Source organism: Doryrhamphus excisus, chromosome 11 (genome assembly GCF_030265055.1).
Source record: "Doryrhamphus excisus isolate RoL2022-K1 chromosome 11, RoL_Dexc_1.0, whole genome shotgun sequence".
Classification (NCBI taxonomy): Eukaryota; Metazoa; Chordata; class Actinopteri; order Syngnathiformes; family Syngnathidae; genus Doryrhamphus; species Doryrhamphus excisus.
This window is the reverse complement of record NC_080476.1, coordinates 17,120,771-17,146,399: the sequence shown is the minus strand read 5'-3', so window position 1 is coordinate 17,146,399 and position 25,629 is coordinate 17,120,771. Positions and strand designations below refer to the sequence as shown.

The following is a 25,629-nucleotide window of genomic DNA, read 5'->3' as shown; positions in this document are numbered from 1 at the left end:
ATTACAACCTTCTTTTTAGGGAAAAATATCAAAATTCATGAAAATGTGTTTGTTTTAAGTAAACAGCATGCCTGTGAAGTTTCTCAAAGGATGGTATTTATGAGGACATAATGACCTCTTGGTCCTTTGAAGATGTTTTGCTAACGTTATCAGCCCATGTGCCAGAATTTGGAACTCCTAGCCGGAGCTGCTGTAAGGCCACAAAGGGGTGATGATGGAACCCTCCTCCTCCTCATCCTCCTCCTCCTACACTAAACCAACCCTCCACTGGCCTCGCCCCTCTTTTCCTTCCACTCTCATTTTGGAGATGCAGGAACTCATAGGTATAATATTTTTGTTTAAAACACCCCCCCAAAAAAACAAATCATAAATTGCTTCCAGTTTCCAACATGGGTGGCCTGAGACAAAGCTCAATGATGAGGTGCAGTGGATCTCCACTAAAGTCACACTTGGACCACTTTGTACACATTAACACGCTTTGAATTAATTGAACAATGACAATTATTACTCAACATGCTCTTAAGTGTGGACTTAAGACACCGGATTGGATGCGCATCCTCATTCACCACACACACACACACACACACACACACACACACACACACACACACACACACACACACACACACACATAAAAAGATACAGCATCCCAAAGATGAGAGCTGGAGAGTGGGGAGGGGTGTGATACTGCGGGGACTCACCAGTCGGTGTCGGAGGTCTCGTCAATGACGTCCTGGTAGGCGGTGAGCAGGGTCAGTCTGTTCTTTGCAAGATTCACAGCCATGTTCGAGCCCAGCGAGCATCCAGGCCGCTGCTGATGGGAGAAAAGACGCGGAATGAGCCCCTCTGAGGCAGCAGGAGAGAGGAGGAGGAGGAGGAGGAGGAGGAAGTCCTGAGTGGCGGAGACAAAGAGAAACGTCACGGTGGCCGAGGGGTCCTAGCGCCGAAATATTTCGACCTGATATTGCCTGCTTCTGCCACGTGAAAGTTTCAACGCCCGTCAAAATCTGAATACTGTACATGACAGCAAATCATAACAAGCCCGATGAGCATAATGAAATGAAAATAAACCCCTCTTTGACATCATAACACTCTTTGAGGAGCAGTGTTGCATCATTGCTTCTCTTGGCTATCACTTTTACTTTGCTTTGTCTTGCAAAAAAAGATTAAAGAAAGATTAAAGTCACACTTTTAGGGTCTTAACTTAAAAACTGGCAACATTAATAATATAATACAGCAGTGTGAAAAAATTCCCGATTTTTTTGTCACACTTAACAGGTTCAGATCATCAAACTAATTTCAAAATTATTGACAAATAAGCCTGGAAAAGGTTATGAAGTCATTTCTAGAGATATGGGACTCCAGCAAACCACAGTGAGAGCCATTATCCACAAATGTCTAAAACATGGAACAGTGGTGAAGGATACCAAAAGGACAGCAACAACTCATCCAAGAGGTCACAAAAGACCCCACAACAACATCCAAAGCCTCAGTTAAGGTCAGTGTTCATGACTCTTGGGAACAAAAAGAACATTAAGGCGCGTCTTTTTAGGAAAATACTCTGATGAGACAAAAGTCGAACCTTTTGGAAGGTTTAAATCTGTCGTAACAGAAAAGTCGCATTTCAGAAAAAGAACATAATCAACAGTAAAATATGGTGGAGGCAGTGTGATGGTCTGGGGCTGTTTTGCTGCTTCAGGACCCGGAAGAATTGCTGTGATAAATGGAACCATGAATGAAGCTGGTGAAGCTGAAACCAAACTTGGGTTCTGCAGCAGGACAACGACTCAAAACACACCAGCAAGTCCACCTCTGAATGGCTGAAAAAAAAATGGAGACCTTGGATTGGCCTAGTCAAGGTCCTGACCCGAATCTGATTGAGATGCTATGGCATGACATTAAAAAGGCACTAAATGCTAGAAAAAGCCTCCATTGTGGCTGAATGACAACAATTCTGCAAAGATTATTTCATTATAAAGTTCTTTTGTAATGTTAATAAACTTGAAAAAGGTTCTTTTTTTTCTTATTTCCCGGAAAAGTCTACTCAATTAGCTTAAAAAAGCTTCCCTCACTGACTGCTTGCTGTTGGTGGTTGGTCGGTTGCCGCGGTAACCTGCCTGCCTCATAGTGTTGAACCCCACACTGGGTGCCTTTCTCCCACAAGCGAGCAGGACGGCTGGCTCTGAGCCCACATACCTTCTTCATCATTGAGGCTGCAGGATAATGGAGAAGGAAGAGGAGGGGGCGGCAGCAGTGATGGTGGGTCCTTCAATTTGTGCTTTTACATGTTTACTTGTTGTAATATATATATATATTTTTTTTTTTCACAATAATGCGACTTTACCTGGTTCGTCATTCATTCACAAATTTGAGCTCTTAACATTACCACTTTATTTTTAGAAAACAAAAGACTTTTTTCCTGTAATATTGAAACTAGTTAAAACTAGTTAAAGTTATCTTTAATTGAAGGAATAAATACAACATTTTAACTGTAATATTGAAACATTATTCTTGTTTTTTCTCACAACTTTAACATAATTTTACCAATTTTTGTCCTTTGAGTGCGGCCATATTTCTATGCTAAAAAGTACCATTGTGGGAATGCTTGTATTAGGATGCTAGCATCTAGCCTGTGGCTATAGGATAGAAAGCACTACTACACACTTGAAACACTCATGAACACATTATTTTATTTTATTTATTATTTTTTTAACATATTAGAAAGCGTTTGATGAACCTGGTAAAGTGAATATTTTGGTTGACTAGCTAGCTAAGTTTGTGCATAGCTTGGATGCTAATGCTAGTAACATTACTAGTTAAAGTTATTTTTAATTGAAAGAATAAATACAACATTTGAACTGTAATATTTAACTTCATGTCCAGTTTTACCCCATTATTTGAATTAAATGAATAGGTTTTTTCTCCTAATTCTATTGTAAAAAGCTTGAAGTGAATGCTGGTGTCTAGGATTAAACTACCCTGCGGATCCTAATGTCGGTGCTCCTTACGGGAATAGAAAGAACTATTAAACACTTAAACACTCAACTGCCAGACTGCAAAATATCATGGCTATATTAGAAAGCTATTGATGAGCTTGCATCTACCCTGGTCATGTGAATGTTTTGGTTTTGGACACTTGAGACTAGCTAGAGAAGCGTGTGCTTGCTTGGATGCTAATGACAAAACATAACAGTGCTAGGAACTTGGGACAAAGTGGCAAAATGTGTGTTTTGTTAAAGCAGGCCAAAATGCGCTGAAGACCCAAGCCGGGCCTGCTGAGTTAGCTGACACTAAACTACCTTTGCCCCCCCCAATGGAGGGTTCAACCTGACAGGACAAATTAGCCGGTAAGTGCTGAACGATACAGATTACTCTGTTCGACTCTGCTGGACTAAGAAATAAATAATACTTACACAAATCACAGAGTTTAATCCCGCAAATGGCCAGTTGTAAATCCTCAGATTGAGGTCAGAGCTTCTGCTAAAGATGACAGGAAGGCTTACTTATATTTTAGGATTTCACAAACTTAACTGCACATTGTCTGTTTGTTGGCTGGGTTGCAGGACACAGGGTGATTTTTATCTCCTCATTTCCCCCACTTCCTGCTAGCGTTCTGTCTTTGTGGCACCTGGGTGTTGATTGATTTATTGATTAGCTCCTACAGAGAGACATCTGTGGAGGAGGCAGACAGCTGGACAGACAAAGAAAACAAAGACATGTCATCAGTATTTCACTTCCCTTTTACCTATCGATCTCGCTTTGCATATTGAGAGGGCCTAAAAACATACGGTTTACTGCAGTGTATTTGCCGCCCCCTTGTGTTTGAATATGGCAATCACGGGAAGTGTTTCCCAGACAGCAAGGTGGCAAAATACGCCATAACACAAAGGGAAAAATTATGTCGAATAATAATATCGGAAATGCCGCGTATTTTACTTTTTAGATCATATTTTTGTTGTTTATTTCAACAACAAAGCAAACATCGAAACCATTTATGAATGCATTCTCTAAATGAGTTTAGTTCCCTCGCTGCCAAAAAAGGAGCCACCGGAAGTTAGCAAAAAGAGACAGCCACAGTGAGTCTGAAATGGTGTAATGATTGTGTAGAAATATTATGTGTATAATACAAATATTAACAACGTTGGTGAAGCAACTAATAACTGTGGCCGCCCAGGAGATATTAGTGCTTTTTGAAAGCGCTCTCGCATGATATAACTAGGATCTTTGTAGAAAAATAGACGGCAACGAGTCATTTGATTGACACTAATGTGGGTGCGTGTACATTTCCACTCCCACGTGATCACATTTGCTTTGATAATATAATGAATAGAATAATGCTACCATAATTTAATGTCGAATCTAAGGATACCTTATCTAAGACAGATTTTAACTCAATGCCTGTAACTTTATCATGCTTTTTTTCTTTTTCTCATAATACGTTTTATTCTTGTTACATGACGACTTCATTCTACTAATGTTAGGATTTAGTTTTAGTAAAATACTGTATTATTAATGTACAACTTTCTTTTGTAAATTCATTTTTTTTCATACTAATAAATAAATTGCTTACAATTCTTTTGATCTCACCTCCTTGCATTGTGAAGCTCAATTTAGAATCCAACATTACAAAATGTAAATTCTTGCAAATTTTCAACTGGTGTTGTACATCTGTTGTGTTATATGTACAATTCAATAAATAAAATACAAAAAAACCCACAAAACTGTTTTGGATATATATTTAATATATGTATATGTGTTATATATACACACTAGTTTACTGTACATTTCAGCGATTCACAGGTTTGTCTCGTCAATGTGCTTTTTTTTTTAAATTTACAAATTATCAGGTATATAAAAAAAGATGCAATTGATGTTAAAATAAATGCCCACAAAAGACACCTTATTATGAGAATACTTTTATTATAAATATACAGTGTGTTCAAATGGAATGGTACCTGACACTGCCATCCTTTTAACGTTTTTAGGAAAAAAATAAAAATGAAAACCGGTTTTGTGCTGCACATCTGCAATCATCTAATCACACAAATTCTGAAAAAATATTATATAGTGTATATATGTATATGTACATACATATATACAGTATGCGCACACACTGTATATAGATAAATTTAGAAACTGTATATATAAACATACGGTATATATATGTATGTGTGCACACACATACATACATATATACACACACACACACACACACACATAGTATGTGTGTACACAGTATATGACAACGCCACAGCGGCATTCAGGATGTTAAAAGATGATGTGCACTCCGAGAAGATGCCATCATGTTTGATCTGTAATTTGGTGTCATGTGATAACAGTGAGGTCAGAGGATGATGATGTAACGTAGACGTTTTGTCGGTACTCTTAAAGTTGCTGCATGTCGATTTATTCGATTTGTAAGATCATGCAATGAAAACACTTCCCATGAAATCTTCTGCGTTTGGCCTCGAGTCACCCTTACATTCCCTTCTTACGCAACCACTTCCACATCTGAAAATTCAGCCATTTTAACATCAGTTCTCTAACACAGCTGAGACGTCACCAGCGTTATTGACAGCGGCCTCCGGTGGAACGACAATGAAAGTACTCTTCGGCGGACATAATAGCCCCTTTCACGCAGACTCCTTCAGAAACAAAACAGTTGAACAAGAGATCGGGCATTTGTCTGCCTGTACCTTTTATACAGAACAAGTCTTTCACGTTATGATATAACTGGCATATCCTTTCACAGAGGCGGCATCCCATCTGTCATACCTCATAATGTTATGTTACATTTTACAGTAACACCACATTAGTGAGAGTGAAATGTGTCAAACGTGTACACCCAGGATACGCATGGGTTACCACCACCGAAGATGGAAAATTGCCAGGACCACTCGAGTTTTTTTTCCCACACAATGTCGGCAGTGCATTTGACACAGAACCCAACTTTACAACCAATCCCGACATTGGCATACTATTCCATACAGGTGGCGCCTTTCCTTTTTCACTAAATCCAAGGTAACGCCGTCCTACCATTCACACAGAACTGAGACAAAGGCTGAAAAATGCAGGCCATCCCCGCATAACAACACCTTCACACCTTTCCAACAAACTCTGAGCTAACTTACATAACCACTACAGTGAGAGGACAATCTTAAAACACGACATGCAGCACCTTTAATCCCGCAAATGTCACTCACGTCACGCTAGCGCCCCAAAATGGCCACCACGGTTCCCTGTGGATGAGTGCTGAAGGTCCGGTTTGGCTGCAGCCTCAGCCTGGCTTTGCCACGAAAACATCACAGGTTGTTCAAGTCAATGGCGTGAAGGTGATCAAGCAAGCTCGTTTCAAAACGTCCGAATGGCCAAAGTTTGCTCCTAAAGCATCAGGCACTTCATGTTAAGTACTTTCACACCAATTGGGCAGTGCCGTTCAAGATCGATGGATGCTGTAGTGTGCAAAAACACTGGATATAACAACTCTGAACATGCATAAACAAAATGTAAACATTGAAATATTTAAGAAAAAAACAAAACAAAATCATACCTAGGCTTAAATAATCCAAGAGGGAACAAAAAGACTGAACATGCTTCTAAACTACAAACGCTCTCCTCCTCCTCTATGTTATTTTTTTTCCATTTAAATGACCCAGCAGACGTTCAGCCTCAGTGGCGTATTGTTCCACATAAAAAAAAACAAAACATGCACGAAAACCAAAAAATAACTGGCACACATTGGACCTCAACTGAAGGCAAGAGTTGTAACTTGAGACAGAACACAAAGTATGATGGGCGGTAATGGCAAATGCAAAAATACCAGTTCTAGAATTGAAAACTTGTTCTACCGGAGGCAAAAAAAAGGCAATTGATGAGAATGTGGCAGGCATTAAAGAGGCTGTCATGTTTCTGAAAAGGCCAAAAAAAGCCTATTTAACAATTGGACAATGTGATCCCATATCAACAAAAAATAAAGACTGGAACCATCGCAAACTGATGTAGCAATGAAAGATGATTTTTGGATACATTTGTACAATCATGAATATGAAACAAATGACAAAAGGTGTAGTAGGAAAAGTGTTAAAAAGCAATGTGCAGCCTGAACTCCTCTACCTTAATAAATAAAGCTTAAATGACAGATTTAATTGCTTTACAATATATTTATCCTGATGTAAAATGTTCAGACTTGCTGTGTGATATATTTTTATATTATATATATACTGTATATAAAACATTACTGCAAAGATAAAAAATATGATGATTCAAGGATTAATCACACGAACAGGAAGTATTTTACCATCTTCAGTTCCCCCGGTGAAGGAGGAAGCCAGAACAAACCATTTGTGTGTTCTAGTTTGTAGTGTTTGTGGAGGTTTGAGTGTGGTAGATTACATTTGCTTTGGCGAATCTACGCGTGCAGCACAAAAGAAACCAAAACAAACAAAAAAACAGCTGCAAAGTGTTCATTAAGGAGTCATGCAACAACAATGAGAGAAATGTGTGGCATTCCCCTCACAAGGTTCAAAAGATTGCATGACTTGGTGGAGTTATTTGCAGTTTTTCCATTAATCAAAACACTCTAGCAACCGCTACATAACAGAGAAAGAGCACCAGATAATGAATGATGTAGTCGCAGTAGAAGTAGTTACTTGCACTACTTTGAATCAAAAACAAAAACATGACAAGCATATAAATATGGAAAACAGCAGGTGTGCAAATTTGAACACTAAAGAGATGATTTCAAAAAGCGCGGAGGAGGGGGGGAAGGCAGCCATTAAAGGGATACCTTGACATTTAGGAGTTTACCACATTGGTATTAGTGTTTCTTTGGTGGTGTCGTTTTAATACATTTCCCAGCCAATTTCTCATGCACATTTTAAAAAGGTTTCATCAGCGTGGAGTAGTGAAGTCAGGTCAACATCAAGGCATCTCTTTAAGTGAAGCGAAGCCAGCGATGACCGCAGGCCATTTAAGGCACGTGTGTGTCAGAAAAGCGAGCTAATAAGAGTATAACGTCTAGCTGACAGGCGGACCTACAGGAGCACTTTCACGTGACGAGCCGTAATGTTTCACTTGCAGCTCCGAACGACACAGAGAAAATAACTATTTCTCTACAAACGTAGAGTACGAGTTCAAAGTAAGCTACCGAACTACAGTACAGATGCTTATTATGACGTCTTGATGCATAGCATCACCCATATATGCAATAGATTTATCTTTAATGTTGGATCTTATTCAATTTGTCATTTGAATAATGGAGTTGAAAGGAGGGGGGTCATGGCAGCGTTTTGTTTCCCCCCCCTCCCAAAAGAGTCTCACTCTTGTTTCACTGGAAACTAACCAAAATAACAAAACTGATTTGGGATTGTCTCTGTGTGTCATTAAAGACTCAGTTAACAAAACACACAAAAAGAAGAACGGACAAAAAAAAAGTAGCTGTGAGCTCAGATGTTCCAAAGGAAAAGATGCCCAGCCTCTGACTGAAACCAAAGCGCCCCCTGGTGGACTTTTGACTTCTTTGACTACGGTCCCAACAGGGATGCTTAAAAGCCAAAATATGGATCAGTGTTTTGAGTGTGGGCTCTTCAGCTCTGCTGGGCCAGGACCAGAGCGTTAGCCTGGGGCAGAACAGGGCTTGGGTGGCCCTTGGAGGTGTCCACGTCGCACTGGATCTTTTCCATACTGGCTATTGTCTGACCACATAAATCCTCCATTTTGTCGACTGAGGTGTTCCCTTCCTCCTTCAGATCCTCTTTCATCATCTCAATATTTTCATTTTTGACAAATTCTACCTGTTTCGGCAGAGACTCCAACGTCGGGTTGGTTCTCTCTGTTGCCTCCACTTCAACTTCTTTCTTAATCTGTCCTCCCTCGGTAACAGTCCTCTGGTTTTCCACCTCAGATCCCGAAGGAAGGACTTTCCCAAACCTCATCCCGTTCAGATCCTCGTCCAGCTTCACTTGGAAGGGCGGCAGTCCGAGCAGGAAGGCCCTGATCCTGCTAGGGGAGCTCAGGTCAGCTGGTTCGTCTTGGCTCTTGAGTCCCACCTCCTGGACTTCCACTCCTGGGGCCTCCGAGGTGGACCGCCCGCTCAGGCTGAAGTCTTCCGCTTGCTCTGAGCAGTCAGGTTTTACTTTCTTAGGTGACGGCTCATCTGTGGTTACGTTAGTTGTGGAGAGACTTGGCTCAGATGCGTCTGTGCTGGGTCTTTTATTTATAAAGCGCTTGCTGAGGTTGAGGGGCAGGGCTTGTTCTGGAGGAGGGGTGATGGGTGAGCAGGGGGGCTTGGCACTCAGATCTTGGGACAGCGCCTCAGAAAGTCGGCGGGTGAAAGTCTGGAACTGAGTTGAGCCCAGACGAGTTCTCATCAGCTGGCGTACCTGAACACTGCAGTCTAGATCCAAAGGCAGGACCCGCAGCGGGGGCAGAGAGTGACGATTCCTAGCATCCCGGATGGCTCCTCTCTGGGTGTCCTCGTCCACATTGCGACCTGAGAGCAGACTGTGGTGCTGCGGAAGTGGATGGGGTGAAGGCGGCACCTGCTCTACGTTTGAGCGGCGGCTATCTGGGCTTCCATGTTTGGGCTGGGGGGTGTATATAGTGGTGTGTTGCTGAATTGGCTCTTGAGGTGTCAGGGCTGGGCTCTCGGGGACTCTCTGGAAGCCCACACAGTTCCTGAGCACATCCAGGGGACACAGACCTTTGATGGGGCTGAAGCCACCTAGAGATCCACCCACAAAGTGGCGAGGCAGGGCTGAGAGGAGAATGCCCGGGGGCAAAGCTGCAGACTCCCCTCGATCCTTCGTGTCTTTTGGCTTGGGCTGAAAGGGGAGGAAGTGGGTCGACATGGGGGAGAGATCTGGGGTGAGGGGCATGTTGACAGGGAGGATGGCTGGCTGGATGGTCTGCGGGGAGGGACAGAAAATAGGTGGCGTCACCTGGAAGGAGTAGGCGGAAGGGTCATCATTTTGTTTATCTTTAAAAACACTTATTTTCATCCAAGCGTAAAAATTGGTATTAACATGTTTGAGGCCATACCTGGTGTGCGCTGCTGGGTATCACTCCATTGCTGCCGATTCGGGTGGGAAGGAGTGATTTCGGAGACTCGACACTTGACACTTTTGCTTGCTGCTGAGCCAGCACTTTCGCCTGAGCAATTAGTGTGGCTTTGTTGCGTTTGCCTGGTGGTCTGCCTCGACCTCTTTTCACTACCACCGTGCCATCCAAGTTAGTCACCTGCTTGCAAAGAAATATTGACACAGAAGTTGTTAAATTAATGTAAAAGTTGGTAGTTTTACTGTTGCTTAATCTGTTATATGCCTTTCATGTTCAAAAACTGGGTGGGAATCTCTGGTACTGCTCTAAACTGGTTCGAGTCCCATCTGGAGGACAGGAAGTACTTGGTTGGACTTGTTAATTGTGTCTTAGACCAAATGGCTATGGCCTGTGGGGTTACCCATGGGTCAATCCTGGGACCCCTATCCAGTCCCCAATTCATCACCAACACATAAGTCATGGTAAAATTAATTATTCTTTTTCTGAGGAGAAGAAGGCACCCACTCGGGGTGCTTATATGCTCAAAAAGGCAATTCGCCCTGCGGTATGGCAAAAGACTACAGTATTTGAGGAACAGGTGTTTTTCTTACAGTCCCAGGAGGCGGAGTGACGGCCATCTTCTCTTTCACTTTGGGTCCAGGTTTTCTGCCCCGTGGAAGTGGCTTCCTCCCTCTGATCCCTCTGGGCTTCACGGGCAGGGAGGATTCTGGGATTTTGAGTTCCGTGCCTCCTGTTCTGAGGTGCTCTTCGTAAGGGAGCATCAGTCTGAGACAAAAAAGTGAGTTTTAGAATCGATTGTATTGTTTGCACTTAAAGGCGTCTCAGTCAGACCTCTCGTAGTGTCTCCTGGTGCAGGTTGCAGCGCTGGTGCTGCCGGGACATCCTCCCAACTCGTTGTAAACGACTTTCCACAAGCGGTCTGATGTCACCTGGAATACAAGCAGCATGTATAATCCCAATGTTTCATATCTGGTGTGTTAGAGAACTCTGAAGATTTCATTCTTGGGATTGTGGCCATTTTAAAAAAGATTTCATCTGAATTGAGGTTTGAAATGTTCTTAGTGTATAAGAAAATGAATAAAACAAAAGAAGCTTTACAGGAAGATAGAAAAGGGAGTTCCAGCCTTTCACAACAAAACTCCGCCTGTCCTCTCAATTCAGCTGCTGTACTGAAGCGATCTTTGTACTTTTGTACTGGAGACATACGCAATCACAATCACACAAGCTGATTCACAGACGTCTCACCTTTTCGTAGCCTCCGAGTCGTCTGACCACCGAATACATGAGGAAGAGGTCAACTGAGGACAGCCAAGATGGACACAGCAAGTAACACATGCAACAAAGAGAAAGAAATTTAGCAAACAAAATCAGATGAATCAGCTTCGTCATGGGAGAGAAAAAAAAACCCTCACTCTTCTTGAAGCCGAGGTTGGGCACTTTGTGGATGGGCGAGCCTTGGCGATCCATGAAGGAGAAGAGCTGATCCAGGAACAGCTGCTCTTCGGGGTGGGGGAGCCAACTGTCCTCACCGCCCACCTCCACACTACCCATCACGTTCTCCTGGGGGGAAAACACAAGTTAGGTGAAAAACAAGCACAAAGAAGCAGAACATACAAACTGGAATTAGTAAAGTACATTTACAATTACACAAATACAAAGCTTAAATGCAAAGTTTTTGTGGTTCAAAGTAAGTCAAATTAGCAGTATAAGTAGTAATAACAGAAAAATCATTTCAAAGTGCAACGTCTGTGCCGTTAACTGAAAACCTGAACCCCTTACTCAACATAAATCCCCTGTAATCTCTAAATGGATGTGTTTTTTTTTTTTTAAATAGGTAACTTGATATTTTTAAATAACTACAAAGTTTTTAGGCTCAAAGGCAGAAAAAGCCCATGTCTCATCAGAGAAATAAGGTGATGTGTCACAGAGTGACACAATCACAAATTAAATTCAGAAATCATCCATAGACGAGCATTAAAATTGAACAATTCAAGCGAATTACCGGTACAACAAAAACATCTATAAAAAAAAACAAACCTTCATCCGCTCAATCCAAGATTCCGACTGACTGGTGCTTGAAGTGTCTTTGCCATCACGGCCTCTCCTCTTGCGAGGCCGCCCTCTGAGACTGAGGGATGGACACCCTGCAGTGAAAACACAGAATAACTTGTGTCAACACTAACATAAAATAGAACTACACTGCTTTCCTAATTCTTGTTGGGACACTCACGGAACTGCCAGGAAAAGCTGATGCTGTTTTCCAGCGTCGGGTGATTGAAAGTGTCTCTGCAGTACATCAAGTGGGTTGTGGGTGTTACCCTGACGCCACCCAGAGCCAACAGATGGGCATCCTGTAGTGCTGGTCCCCTTGCACCATCCTGGATGCGCCTCTGCAGGGAGCGGAAGCGGCAGTACTGCGGGTAGCTGAGTACTTTGACACACTGAGAGTCCGCTACCCCATCTAGAGGACAAAAGCGGGACAGAAACAGAAAAGATAAGCGGATTTTCTTTGTGGTCTGGTTTGCTTTTGTGTGTTTCTTACTCTCGGTCTTGTCCTTCAGAGGCTTGCAGTCCGATGTTTTGTTGCCGCCGCCATCGTCGCTGCTCTGTGGTGGTTTGTGGAGCCCATTAAGGACGCAGGGAGACATTTTTGACCTGCTGCTCCAGCCTGCTGGCTCTGCACATGACCACTGCACCAGATCCTCCACACGTACCACCACCTTTCGGGACACTGCCAGAACCTCATCCTACATAAACACACAGCGCTCCATCAGTTAATGTATTATATTCTCACCCTTTCAGCATGTAAATAATAATAGACAAAATGATTCTGTACAAGTAGAAATGCTCCATATTGGCTTTCTTACCGATGTCCTATATTGTCGAGCACTTCACACAGGGTGTTAGGAGTTTTGTTTGACGAAAAATCATAAAGTCTGTCATTTAGTTTAGTTGTTTCGATTTAATAACAACTGGGCAGGTCGTCCCAACATAGTTTGTTTTGTTTTTATAGCAATGCTCAATTGAATAAAATGAGCCGAAAAGAGCTGATTCAAACCAAAATGGCATGGGTTCTTGAAACTCGTGTGTATTTGCTCATCATAAACGTGTCTACTAAATGTTGTGTTGCTAAGCACCTTTTCTCAAAATATTATATTTACAGGAGAAATTTACATTACTCAAAATGATAGCAAGTCATTCTGTGACATTCAAGGGAAATGCTTCTTTTTGAGTTTTGTCATCCTGACTATGCTTCTTAAAAAGGTCATCTGTGCATAAACTGTGACTGAATATGAGAGAATGACATTCCAGGCTGTCTGCAATAGATGTGAAGCTACCTTCAGTGCCGCTCAGTCCACAAGTACACATCCCCCTCCCCTCCACATAATTCCCCCACCCCCTAAAATTTCCACCTCCCCAAGGCCGCTTCCAGGTGGGAGTTCCTACATTCCTGCCCCCGCAGTAGCCAGGTGTGAGCTCATTAACACACTGTGAGGCGGGCATAAGGAGATTTGTAGACAAAAATAAAAAAAAAAAAACGAACATGAATCAGAAATGCTTATCCTGAAAGTCAGGCTGATTTATAGTTGTATGCTCCAAACTATGCCGCAGTGCATCATTGTGCAAGTACACCGCTGCGTGGATTGTTGTTTGTGCAGTATGATGCATGTGTACGGCGCGGTGTTAGCGTCTCATTATAATTCAAACGGCATTGTGGGATAAACAGCTGGTCCACCTTACATTGCATACTTATCATATTGCAGTATTAAATACATTCTTACAGCTCCAAAGCCATAAAATTAAAGTGCCTGTTAAAAATACGGAGCAGCAGCCACACCAAGTGGTTCCATTCATGATCTATCGAGTCAGTAAAATACTTCTTACAGTTCAACTTGTCTAGATTCCTCACAAAACATATTTTGGTGAAAATAAGAGGCAATATGCATGTACCATGGTTATTATTAATAAACATTCTTGAGGCATTCCCCAAATGATATTAAGATGACAGAATTTTGACTACCAGTGTACAGGAATGACATTTTCGTGGCTGGCTATATGCAGCCTAATCTAAAATCTGTCTCAGACTCAGGCATGTGACTGTTATTTGTTTAATCACATGACCTCCACTTCACACTGAAGCTATGCGAGCGTCAGCTCTCGAGGTCAATGAGGAAGGTTTTAGCCTTCCCTTGTGTCACATCCTGTTTGGCTTCATAAAGACAACGTTTTCTTTGAAGTTAATGAAATGACAGGAAATACAACTAAAACGTGCTCGTAGGGATAAATATTTGATTACAAAATAAAAGCAACATTAACACAATGACCGTATTGAATCACCAGAGGGATCTGCAGTGTCCTACCTCTCCATGTTCCCTGGTTCGACCCTTTGGGGTGTCTTCAGGCAGAAAGTAGAGTCTAGCGCTGGCCAGGAGGTGGTGCTGTGTCTGGTCTTCCCATAATAAGGTCACCTGCACACAAAAAAAACCCAATAAAAATAACCAAGTGACCTCTTCTTTAATGAAATATACATAAAATTTTGTAATACACTGCCAGCAGTAGATCTACAACTGAAATTTGCCCAAAATAATGAGCCCTATTTGACTGTCAAAGCGGAAATAGCAGTAATATGAATACGGCTCTTCAAAGTCACTCTTTGAACCTGAACACCTGACTCACCTAAAAATGGAATGTGGCCATTGTTTATGTTATTAATCCAGATTTCCTGCTCTGACAAGTTCTAATGATTACTACGGGAAATAAAAGATGAAGCAATTCTGGGTTAAAATCAAAGAAATTTAATTGTTATACAAATACAGTAGTATTTGTATCATTAAGAAAATTCCACCGACATTGCGTGTAAGTTAAATTCTCTACCATGTGCAGTCAACAGGCTTTCACATCAATGGCTGTCAATGTGTGTCAAATTCAACACAAACCTATTAACATGTGGCATTCCTTTAATAGCATGTGCTAAAGTTAGCCTTAGCTCAAGATGCAGACTCAAAACATACTGCTATTCTTGAACCTCTCTGGCACCAAACTACCCTTTTTTTCCCCAACTAAAAACAATATAAGAACCCTAGCATGGCTATAGGCTTGTCATGATAAATTTTGTTGGACAATAAACGGACGATATATTTGTCAACGTTATTTTGAGACAGTTTCCTGTTTGGTAGAGAGGAAGGAGGAAAACAAACGTGCATGCACATGTCAATATATCGAGGCGGGCAAAATTATGAACAATGTTTTTATATATCGCGCAATTGATTATTGTGACAGGCCTACATGGCTAGTGTACGTGACCAAATAGTAGTTTAAAAGACCTGATTGAACAAATGAGTGTCTATATTAGGGCTGGGCAATATATCAATATTGTAAAAATATTGATATTTCTGTTAAGCGCAACATAAAAAACAAGTATATCATTCATATGGGATTTGATGCGGAAATCTCGTTTCAAGATGGCACCGCCCAAGTACAAGCTAATTACAGCAGCTCAGTGTCTTCTGCTGCGTTTTTAGCATTTAATAGTGCTTTATTTATTACCTTATTATTATTTTTTGTGCCAAACTTCTAAACTCACTTCAGTGGAGAAAATATGGGGATATATTACATATATTGTATGTCGACATTCAACCTAAATATAACGAAATATGAGTTTTGGTCCAACCCTGGTCTATATTTGTCACCAACCCAAATAAAACGACTGCCATTCATGGCTTTCACACAGCGCTGTTTCATATACGCATATTATGTCCACATACACACAAACAGTTTCAGACAAGCGACTGACAATTGTGTGGTTATGATGATGATGATGCTATAATGACAGCCAACATTAGCAGCTAAACTTTGCCAAATCCCTATAATTAGCAGACAACAAAAATACTTAATGTAAAATACATGTGTTAGGTCAGGCATAGCTTGCAAGAAGATAGAATATACTGTACACATTTAAAAGTTACCGAGCCAAGGTCGACGGTACCTTCAAGTGACATGACCCATTACATTTTGTGCAAGCCATGTACAATATTTGATACTTAATGGCTAAATTTGAGTGTGTCTTTTTGCCTCACCTCAGCGATGCATACAGGATCCTGTGGCCCGCAGCGAATGAAGTAAAACTCGCCAAGCTTCCACACATGGACCGGGCCGTCGGGTCGAGCCTTGCTGCTGACCGACTTGTAGAAGGCGTAGCTGCCTCTCTGGCAGGAAGGAGCACCCAACCACTGAAAAAGAAAGATGAAGAAGAAGGGTTCAGTGACCACTATGATTACCATGAGCAACGAGATAAAGCAAAAGATTTCAGCTGCACAAGTAGTACACGCAAGAGAACGCAGTCATGTTTGTACTTGACTGTTTATATTACAGACAGGGGAAATGATAAAGTTATCAATTAACTGATTGCTAAGAATTCTGTTTTTCATAACAGTGCATTGCTTGGCTGCAAACAGCAGTGGCGCTGTTGATTCAGTCTCAACCAGGTTTGTAGTCAAACAAAAAAAGAACAAAAACATTATATTAATTATATTTCTTACATATGATAACTTGTTAAATACTTTTGTGTAAAGAATAGCATTGTGACTAAATCAATGCAACAAAGTCAATGAATGTGGTATATTTAGCTGACGTCTCTGCCGCATTGAAATATGGCAGGTATATGACACATTAGAACACCTCTGAGAGGGGGAAAAAAGTGTTAAAAATTAACTCTTTCGTGTGTTTTAGCATAGCAGCAGCCTATCTGCAGCTACTGACACCGACTGTAAATACTCCGTGGGGAAATGTCTGGCAGCGAGTAGTGCAGGTTTCTACACAGACTGACGTTGGTTATGAAATGACTCAACTGCAGCCTTTAACACAAAGTGATGTACAAGAACGGCCGCTGTGACGTCAATCTTTGGGAGGAACAATGCTTTTTTCCAGATAGAACGCATGTTTTAAATGTATCACCGCATAATAGGAAATATATAGTGTTAATATGGTGATAGAAATATGTAAGTATAAAATAAAGTATGGGATTTTATTTGTTTTTTATTTCCTCATAATAAAAATCACTCTGTATTATTGTGAAATGTTTATATAAATGTAGATACTTTAAAATCTGATTATGCAAATAGTATGCACCATCATTTTTGGTCAGTTGGGAAACCTAAATATGTGATGAAATGCTTGAAAAGATATTTTGAAATATTTGTGCTAAGCAGATCTTTGAGGACATTATGACACAATGATGAGTACTTGTTATGTTTCGCTAATTGAGCAACTTTGTCTTATTTGAACATAGCAGGACCAACAAATGGAGCTTATCTTGTGCAAAATGGAAGCCGACGTTGTCGCTTCTGCAGCCTTTTTAAGAGGATGAGTGGGCAGCCTCCGGCCTGCGACACCTAGAGTCAATTTAAAGTGGAAAGCTCTATATGAAACCATAAAAACAGGCACGAAATAGAGGCCACTTTGTGTCTGTGAAAGGTTTCAATACTTGAACATGATGTTTAGGGCAAGGCTTAGCTGTTTGCTGTCGGTTTGGGTTAAAACAAGGTGGAAACACGTCCTTGCTTGTCATTAATTTGATAACAGCGCGCAGATTTGTGAAGCAAAACAAACAGCAGATGTGGCAGTGGATTAGATTTGCTTGTTAGGTAATTAATTTATTATTTTTCCATTTATTTCAACAGCTATAGATTACTGAATAGAAAAAAAAATGAATGATGCTTGATGTTAACTAATGTATATTGTTATAGTATATGAATTTGTTATTTTCCTTTCTTTCCAGCACTGCCAAAAATGGCTGCCATGGAAATGCAGGTCTCCGATATTGAATCCATCAGGCTCCTCTGTGCTTCCAGTTAGAGGCTGGAGGCATAAAAAGACCAAATTACAGCAGCTTTACATGAAACACAATATGCAGACTCCCAGCTGCCGCATTCGAGCAGCAAACGACACCAAATATTTAACATGTGATATTTCCCAAAGACAGTCAATATGACTCTTTTGTCACACAATATCATTATATAGTCCGCATGCATATTTTAATGATTAAATGATGCATTAGTCATTGAGCGGGCTGCTTTTTCCGTTCTCTACACACAAAGCTGAGCGATATAAATATAAATGTTATGTAAATGTGGCGATGAAGGCGCATTACACTATGCTGAAATCACAAGAGCCTTTGTTACAAATAAAATAAACAACTTGCTGAATAAAAGGTTTTATAACTCATAATGTGGCACTTAAACCATTACAATAATACATTGTTCATCGCAGTTAATTGGTTACAGACCTGACCGTTATAAGCAAATTTCCACAAAGTAGGCAAATGGAATATTTTCAGTTTGAGCAAACCTGTTTATGGCCTTCTAAATATGTGTTTTAGCATTACTAGAGCCCTCTACACATGAAAATAACACCCCTATAGTCACTGACACTCGTATTACCCAATGTAGTAAATGCATTTAATCACATAAAATAAGCCACTTCAGACAAATAAAACATGTGTGTTGCAATAAATGTGTTTTGGATAGGAAGCGATGTCAGGGTTTTTGCTTGATATGGGTTAGAGCCATAAAAGTAGTCCGTTTTAATACGAGGGTTATTATTATGTTGTTATTGTGCCTGTTGCGTTATATTTGAAACCTGCAATAAAATATTGTTATCAAGTCCGAGTTACCAATTTTTGAGGTGATGCTCATTGCTTAGTTCTTTATTAATTTATTTTTGTGTGAACACTAGACCTGGTACTATAATTAAAGACATACACTTATCCACAACGCAGGAAATCATACCCACTAGACATATACTGAGCACATTTGGGACGCTCTGGATCGCCGTAGATGGTATACAAGGCTAATGGTAATGTTAGCAAAATTACAGAAGAGATTGTATACAGTTCTCCCTCACTACATCGCAGTTCGTGAGTCTATGTTATCTTATTTATATCTAATATGTCCTACTTTGTCTCATTATATCTACTATATTGCGTAATGCAAATGTAAAGGTGACAATAGGGGGTTATATCATGTCTGGAATGCTCTAATAATGTTATAAACAGCATTTTGAAGATCATAAGAGGGTTTTTTATGCCATAACTAATAAAGATTCCACTGAAGGAAATTGGCTTATCGCAGTGGGTTCTAAAACCATTTAACCGTAATAAACAGATTATTTTCATACATTTCAACAACTAAAAAAATATGTATAATTACATAAGAAATTAAGTGAAAGCTACAAAACCACCCAGATAATTCAAACATTGTACACTGTCGACCATAATGGTCCATCTTTCTTTTTACATAGGATTTCCAAGATAGTTTCCTCCTTAAATAAATTAGTGGTAATACAAGAAATACAAAAATATAACTTGTTAAAGCAAATATGTGAGATTAAACAATCAATATGGTTGTGTGTGTGTGCACTTGGGTGGGGTTGTCTGTGCAGCTGTTCATTTACTCTTATAAAGATCAGACTTGAAGATTCACCAAATAAGTGCTTATTTCGCATTTCCTGGGCTTCCTGTAGCAGAAAGCGTCTGTGCAAAACAACCAGTCGTTCCTGTTTGGCCCGTCACTGTTGCAGCCACGATAGCTGCCTGCCGCCTAAATGCAGAATATTCTCAAATTCTCACTCGTGCTGATCATCCCCCTCCCCTAAAAAAAAAAAAAAAATCCAACCACCCCGCCGTGCACACCCTCCCCCACCGCATACCCATAACCCACCACAGTCAGTCAGGCTCCCCCCTTCCTCCTCTTAAAACCCCCACCCTCCCCCCACGCGCCACAGTTCTGCAGACAAGCTGCAGCAGGCCAGGGATCAATTTATACAAAAAGATGCTGGATGAAAAAAAATAAAAAAGTCACAGCCTGAACAAAATATCAAAAAAGGACATGGAGTCGGGGAGCCACATTAACAGCAGTTATAAAAGAAGCCACAGATGACGTCACTTCAGAGTATCACTTGAAAGCCCACAGGGGGAAAAAAAAGAAAAAAATAGAGGGACACACACACACACACACACACACAAATCAATACAAAAAAATCATACAAAACCACAACAAGCGTTCCATCTTTCAGCATTAATGTGATATAAAATTCCAGGCATCAAACCCAAGAGGCGAGGTCAGTCGTGAATGTACATGCAGGCTTGAGAGGTGAAATTACAGAAGCAAAAAATAGAATAAAATACTTGTGGGAAGAATGCAGAGATGTTATAATGATACAATGGCACAAGATGCACATAGGTACCGATATGCTCCCACAGGAATATCAACAACAGCACGCTAATAACTCACAATTCCAACCTGGTGAAAGGTAATCAATTTCAAAGTCAATACAAGGATATTACAAATATGTTTTTGTCTTATTTTGTGAGAAAATAGCTGACAATATGGATAAAACACCACAGCTCGTTACTATTTAAAATGATCATAAATGCACAAAATAATACAAAATACTTGCCCTAACATCATAGCGCGACATGTTTTTGCCCTTAGGAACAACATGCAAATAATCAGGGATCAGAATTAAGACGAATGGATTAAGAATGTAGAAAAAAAGCTAATAAGAAGCATCTACAGACTTTTACTTGAAATAGTTTGACTTATATTGTTTTATAGTTAAATGAATATATGGCAATAATTTCATATAAACAAGCTTTGCAGACCAAGCAATAGCAAATACAACATTTTGGTTCAGTAATATCCCACACAATAGCAAATTAAATGAAATGAATATAATGAAACAAATGAAATGACTATTAGCCTTTCACCAAGTTTAAAAGTCCCCCAAAAATGAGAGGGAGTGCACAAAACATGAGATGTTAACTTATCAAATTAATATCTGGCACTGCCACAGTAAGGCTTTTGTATAAACATTAAATATTTAATGCCTTATATGTGTAAAAACAACATAGTCAGCTCTGGAGAAAAATCCGCAATTATTGCAATATTTTCTCAGTATGTTATTACAGTTCATATTAAAATATGATCAAAATGACATGACCTTAATGTCATGCTAAAACAGCCTTGCGTTGAATTTGAATGAGGGGACAATAAATACATCATAATTCAAAAGAAATGGCTACCAAAAACCCATAGAAAGACACAGTATTAGTGACGACAAACAACAATAGGCTTTGAATAAACCCATCATGTGTTGCCTTGACTGCAGTTTACTAGTTCTTTTGCTGTGCCAGAGAAGCTACAGTAATAAATCTGAACTAAAAAATATTAGTCACAACAGTTAAACAAAAGGACGTGACTGCATGATTGTGCTGTTTTGACAAAACGCATTGCAGCTTACAGTCTTGTTGTTTGTATTAAGAAGCTATAGACGTTAAACATATTTCTCACTACAGACGAAGACACAGTCACCGTACGAGTCAGTCAGCAATAGACACTCGAGTCAATACTTTTTGTGTGTGTCTAAACGCTATAGGTACATCTCCATAAACATTTGGAAAGCTCATTTATTTCACTAGTTCATAATATGAAACTTGTACAGTTGCAGTAGTGATTCAATGTATATTACAGAATGGAATATGTCAGTCGTGTATTTCCATTATCAAGTCATTGTTGTATTTTCAAAATGTGCGATCATACATTACGATATAAAGCGTATAACTCAATTAATGTGTTTAAATATAATGCTGAAAAATCTCAAGATGCAGAGGACCACTTTGATATGTTTACATATTTTATTTTGTAAAAAAGGCTAAGACAAGCACATATATTTATTTACTTATTAGTATCGACACTTGAGCTTTTTGTCTTCAAATTCTGCCTTTTTGCTCAAATTTATGTTGTTTTTATTTTTATTTTTTTTAATGTTATTTCTACAATGTGCAGCCCCGGGCCACATTTTACAGACATTTGCATGAAATACGTTGCATATAAAATGTGGCTACAAATATATTACATAGACCAATGAATCAATCTGCGCAATCTTGACAAACTGTGGTATCAATAAAGATGAGCCACACTGCAAACACATTTGGCTGTTTTTTTTTTAAAAAACATTGCCTCTTTGATTAATCATACTGTATTTGTGTGAGATACAAGAAAGATGGCGTATTGATCTATGGCCCTATCCGACCATTTATTAGGTCAAAGCACAGGAAACAAGCAAGGGAGAAAAAAAAGTCAGTGAAGTCTTACATTTGGGGCACCAAAATGAGCATTCTACATGTATTTAACTTAATTATAGTGAGGCCATGTGATGAATACCAACATGATAAACATACTCTTACCAACTACATGGATTTCATGCAGCTCTAGTCTTAGGAGTTTTTTTTTTCTTTCCCTCTACTCTTCTTGCTGCCTGGGAGGTGGCTACAAGAACAGTGCTCAGCCTAGTGGTGGAAATGAGGCAAAGCTGGCCAGGCAGGAAAATAAAAGCCACATAATATAATCTGAAAGGCAGTCTAAAATGTGAGAACGCACACACACTCACTCCCAAACAGGGATAAACAGAATCTAAGCTCACAAACAGGAAGATGGAAAACCCTTACTGTACCCTGCAATATTTATGGAAATAAGGATATTTTGTTACAGTTTTTGAGTGGGGGGAGAAAAGGGAAAAAAGGAGAAAGGAAACTCCCCATTGAATATTAATAACAGAATGCCTCTTGTCTGCTTTTTTGGACAATGTATAAATAAATAAGTCTGTAACAAGCTAGAGTATTGACCTTGGCTATATCCTGTTATTCAAAGAGGCACCACCACCATAAAGAAAAAAAAACACATTCATTGCAGTGAATATTAATATTTAAACAAGGATCTCTATACAAATACACAGGCACCACTGCGACGTTCAATATCCATGATTTAAATGGACTTTATGGACAAGCTATGTCGTCTTTGTGGACGTTTCCTAAAGTCCACAAAGCTTCAATATTAGCATTCCTCCTTAAACTGTCGTAATTACAGCAGAGACAAAATGTCGGGGGCTTGGTGATAATAATATCAATATGCTTCACATGAGACACACAAGCTCTCAGAGCTATTCCAACCTTTCAGTACAAAAAAAATGATAGCGAGTTTTTATTATTTGTCAAATATGATCTCAAGACAGCTGGCTACTTGCTAGTTAGCCAGCTAGCAAGCTAGGCTAAAAAAACTACAGACTAGCATAAAAGTTTCCTGTTTTTAAACCAAGAAATATGCCATATTTTTTTTATTTTATTTCGCTAATATGTATGCTTGACGTGGGTGGGGGTTGGTAGCCAAATGGGAAACCGGGACTGTCGACACGACACACAAAGAAATTAATCATTAAACACGACGAAAATATAAGAAATATTAAGACTCAGATTTTAACGGCTACGGTTGGGCTATCAAGGGGGAGCCAGGCGAGCCATTCGCGTCATAGCCGTGTGGCTCGTTTGGATATACTTAAAAATAATAATAATATTCATAATAAAATATGCCACGTTTGAGGTACGGGAAAAGTTGTTGAATAAAAGTTGTAATTGTGAGTTACACTTTGGCGAGCTGGATGTATGTGTGTGAGTGGTGGTGGTGGTGGTATAGAGGGGGGGGGGGCAAACAATCAATGCGATATGGTCAAACTAAATGAAATAAAAGTCGAAAACGAGGCTCGATTCGTCGTTACATACGGTTAATTTAATCAACGTCCCGACCCGTGTGAAAACCCACCGAGGCTAGGTGACACAAATCGGCAATTATTAAGAAATAATATCAGATATTTTTTACCTGTATTGCATTGTGCTCCATTGCAGTCCTGCATTCCCTCTGTGTGAGGCCCCTCTCCGGTTACACCGCCGGGACTCGCCGTCACACAAACAAACGCACCACAGAAAGAGAGCGAGGGAGAGCGAGAGAGCAAAAAAAATCCTGCTCTTTTTTGTGGAAATAGGGCAAGATCTAGGTGTGGCCTAAGTTTGCCAACTTAATGATTAAAATATTTCCTCGATATATAGGCAGCGACTCAATATTCCGATAATCCAACACATTATTTTAAACATGTGAGAAATTATACCGAATCTCTTTATAGAAGCCGTAAGAGTGTCAGGGTGACGAAAATCAAAATAGTTGAGCTGATCCCAGATCGGTCTGTATGAGTGTGTGTGCGTATAGTGTGTGCGTGAGTGTATGTGCGCGTGTATGTGTTCTGCGCATGCGCGCATCTAAACGCATGGCGATGATTTCCAGTAGTCGTAAAAGCTGAATGCCTGCGGGAAACAAACACAACAGATATATACCACAACAGGGTTGTTTTTAAGTCAAAATACTCAAAAAAACTATTTATTACGGATATAATTATAATTATTTGGCGTAGTATTAAGCACGTAAATGTATAGTTTGGGGATTGAGTATGCAGTGGCGCTGGCAATGACAGCATCCATTGTTCATGAGTGAAAATATGCAGGCTGCCATTTTTCTTTTTCAGTCTATGTAAAATGGGCGTAAATAACATTTGCAAGTACATTGTTTTTATGTGATGTCATCTAATAGTTGAATATTCAACAGGACTATCAAGTGTCAACAACATTAATTACCAAGCATTTTAAAGGGTGCTCTACAGTAACATTCCAACAACCTTTTATTGTTACAGAGCTTATATGTAAAAAAATAACATGTGTACTTGTACAGTACTTATTTCAATTATTAATTCTTTTTTTGATAAAGATGACTGAAATTGTTTTTATTTTATTTTTTTATAAACTTGTCAATAAGTCACACTGGAGGGGTTTCCAGCTTGAAACAACTTTTTAAGGTCATGCCACAGCGTCTCCATAGGATTCAGGTCAGGACTTCGACGAGGCCACTTCAGAGGCGAACTTGCTGGTCTCATTTGGATTATTGACGTGCTGCAGAACCGATGACCGGAGATTCCCCTTCAGGACTTTTTGGTCGACAGCAGAATTCATGGTTCCGATTCTCACAGTAAGTCTTCCAGGTCCTTTAGGCAGCAAAACAGCCCCAGACCATCACACCACCACCACTATATTTTATTGTTGGTATGATAACTCAGGCAAGTGAGGCTTGCAGTTTTTTGTATGTTGTTGTGGTCTCTTGCATGAGTTCACAACCACTTTTTTTTCACACCGTAGAATTATTTCTTTCCCTTTTAATTGCTAAGGCTACTTTAAAAATATATATATACATGCAACTACACTCGACAGTGAGTCCAATATTGCTTTCAAAAGAAATGTACCCCAGACCATCACACTACCACCACCATATTTTACTGTTGGTATGATAACTCAGGCAAGTGAAGCCTGCAGTTCTTTGTAGTCTCTTGCATGAGTTCACACCACTTTTTTCACACCGTAGAACTATTCCCTTCCCTTTTAATTGCTAAGGCTACTTTAAAAAAATATATATATACATACAACTACACTCGCCAGTGAGTCCAATATGCTTTCAAAAAAAATGTAAACAAATGTCCGTGCGGCGACTCTGCATTTATAACGCCTCTATAAAGAACAGACCAAAGGAGAGCATGACGTGAAGTAACAGCCGCACAGGCTAATGTTAGCTTCTCCTCACAACAAACACTCCCTCATGCTGACTTTTCATGGAACTTAGGAGGTCTTCATCAATCATTGTATGC

At 40.0% G+C, this 25,629-nt stretch overlaps 2 protein-coding genes across 9 annotated transcripts in view; both read right to left on the bottom strand.

Annotated features, from left to right (window-relative positions):
- Positions 1-3,605, bottom strand: part of dbn1 (drebrin 1) — a 53,319-nt gene extending 49,714 nt beyond the window's left edge. The window contains exons 1-2 of one of the 6 annotated variants that reach the window (XM_058086349.1): positions 3,414-3,605; positions 702-892 (exon numbers count right to left, since the gene is read on the bottom strand). In XM_058086349.1, coding sequence (XP_057942332.1) covers positions 702-784 — 83 coding nt within the window. In that variant the 5' untranslated portion in view covers positions 785-892; positions 3,414-3,605. Of the gene's footprint in view, positions 1-701; positions 1,017-3,413 lie in introns of those variants that run through there. The other 5 variants (XM_058086351.1, XM_058086353.1, XM_058086352.1 and 2 more) reach the window with 5 other exon arrangements.
- Positions 3,606-4,749: 1,144 nt separating this feature from the next.
- On the bottom strand, positions 4,750-24,120 carry zgc:77151 (uncharacterized protein LOC337153 homolog). 3 transcript variants are annotated; one of them, XM_058087875.1, is made up of 12 exons: positions 23,766-24,120; positions 16,134-16,286; positions 14,418-14,525; positions 12,599-12,803; positions 12,287-12,517; positions 12,094-12,200; positions 11,469-11,616; positions 11,302-11,354; positions 10,888-10,985; positions 10,647-10,821; positions 10,039-10,239; positions 4,750-9,905 (listed from the first exon to the last, which is right to left on the bottom strand). In XM_058087875.1, the coding sequence occupies exons 1-12, from the start codon at positions 23,784-23,786 to the stop codon at positions 8,586-8,588; spliced, it is 2,820 nt and encodes a 939-aa protein (XP_057943858.1). In that variant the 5' UTR covers positions 23,787-24,120; the 3' UTR covers positions 4,750-8,585. The 3 variants fall into 3 exon arrangements, with proteins under 3 accessions (XP_057943858.1, XP_057943856.1, XP_057943857.1); XM_058087873.1 differs by having other exon boundaries at positions 4,751-9,938; XM_058087874.1 differs by having other exon boundaries at positions 4,751-9,938; positions 10,039-10,236; positions 23,766-24,119.
- Positions 24,121-25,629: the final 1,509 nt, after the last annotated feature.

What these genes read in the sequence shown, in the direction of transcription:
- zgc:77151 (XM_058087873.1), bottom strand. Translation starts at nt 23,786, where the DNA reads ATGGAGCACAATGCAATACAG. An exon ending in CAGCTTTTCCTGGCAGTTCC is followed by an intron (nt 12,201 to 12,286) that starts GTGAGTGTCCCA and finishes TTTTCACTGCAG; the next exon opens with GGTGTCCATCCCTCAGTCTC. An exon ending in ACCAGGAGACACTACGAGAG is followed by an intron (nt 10,822 to 10,887) that starts GTCTGACTGAGA and finishes TTTTTGTCTCAG; the next exon opens with ACTGATGCTCCCTTACGAAG.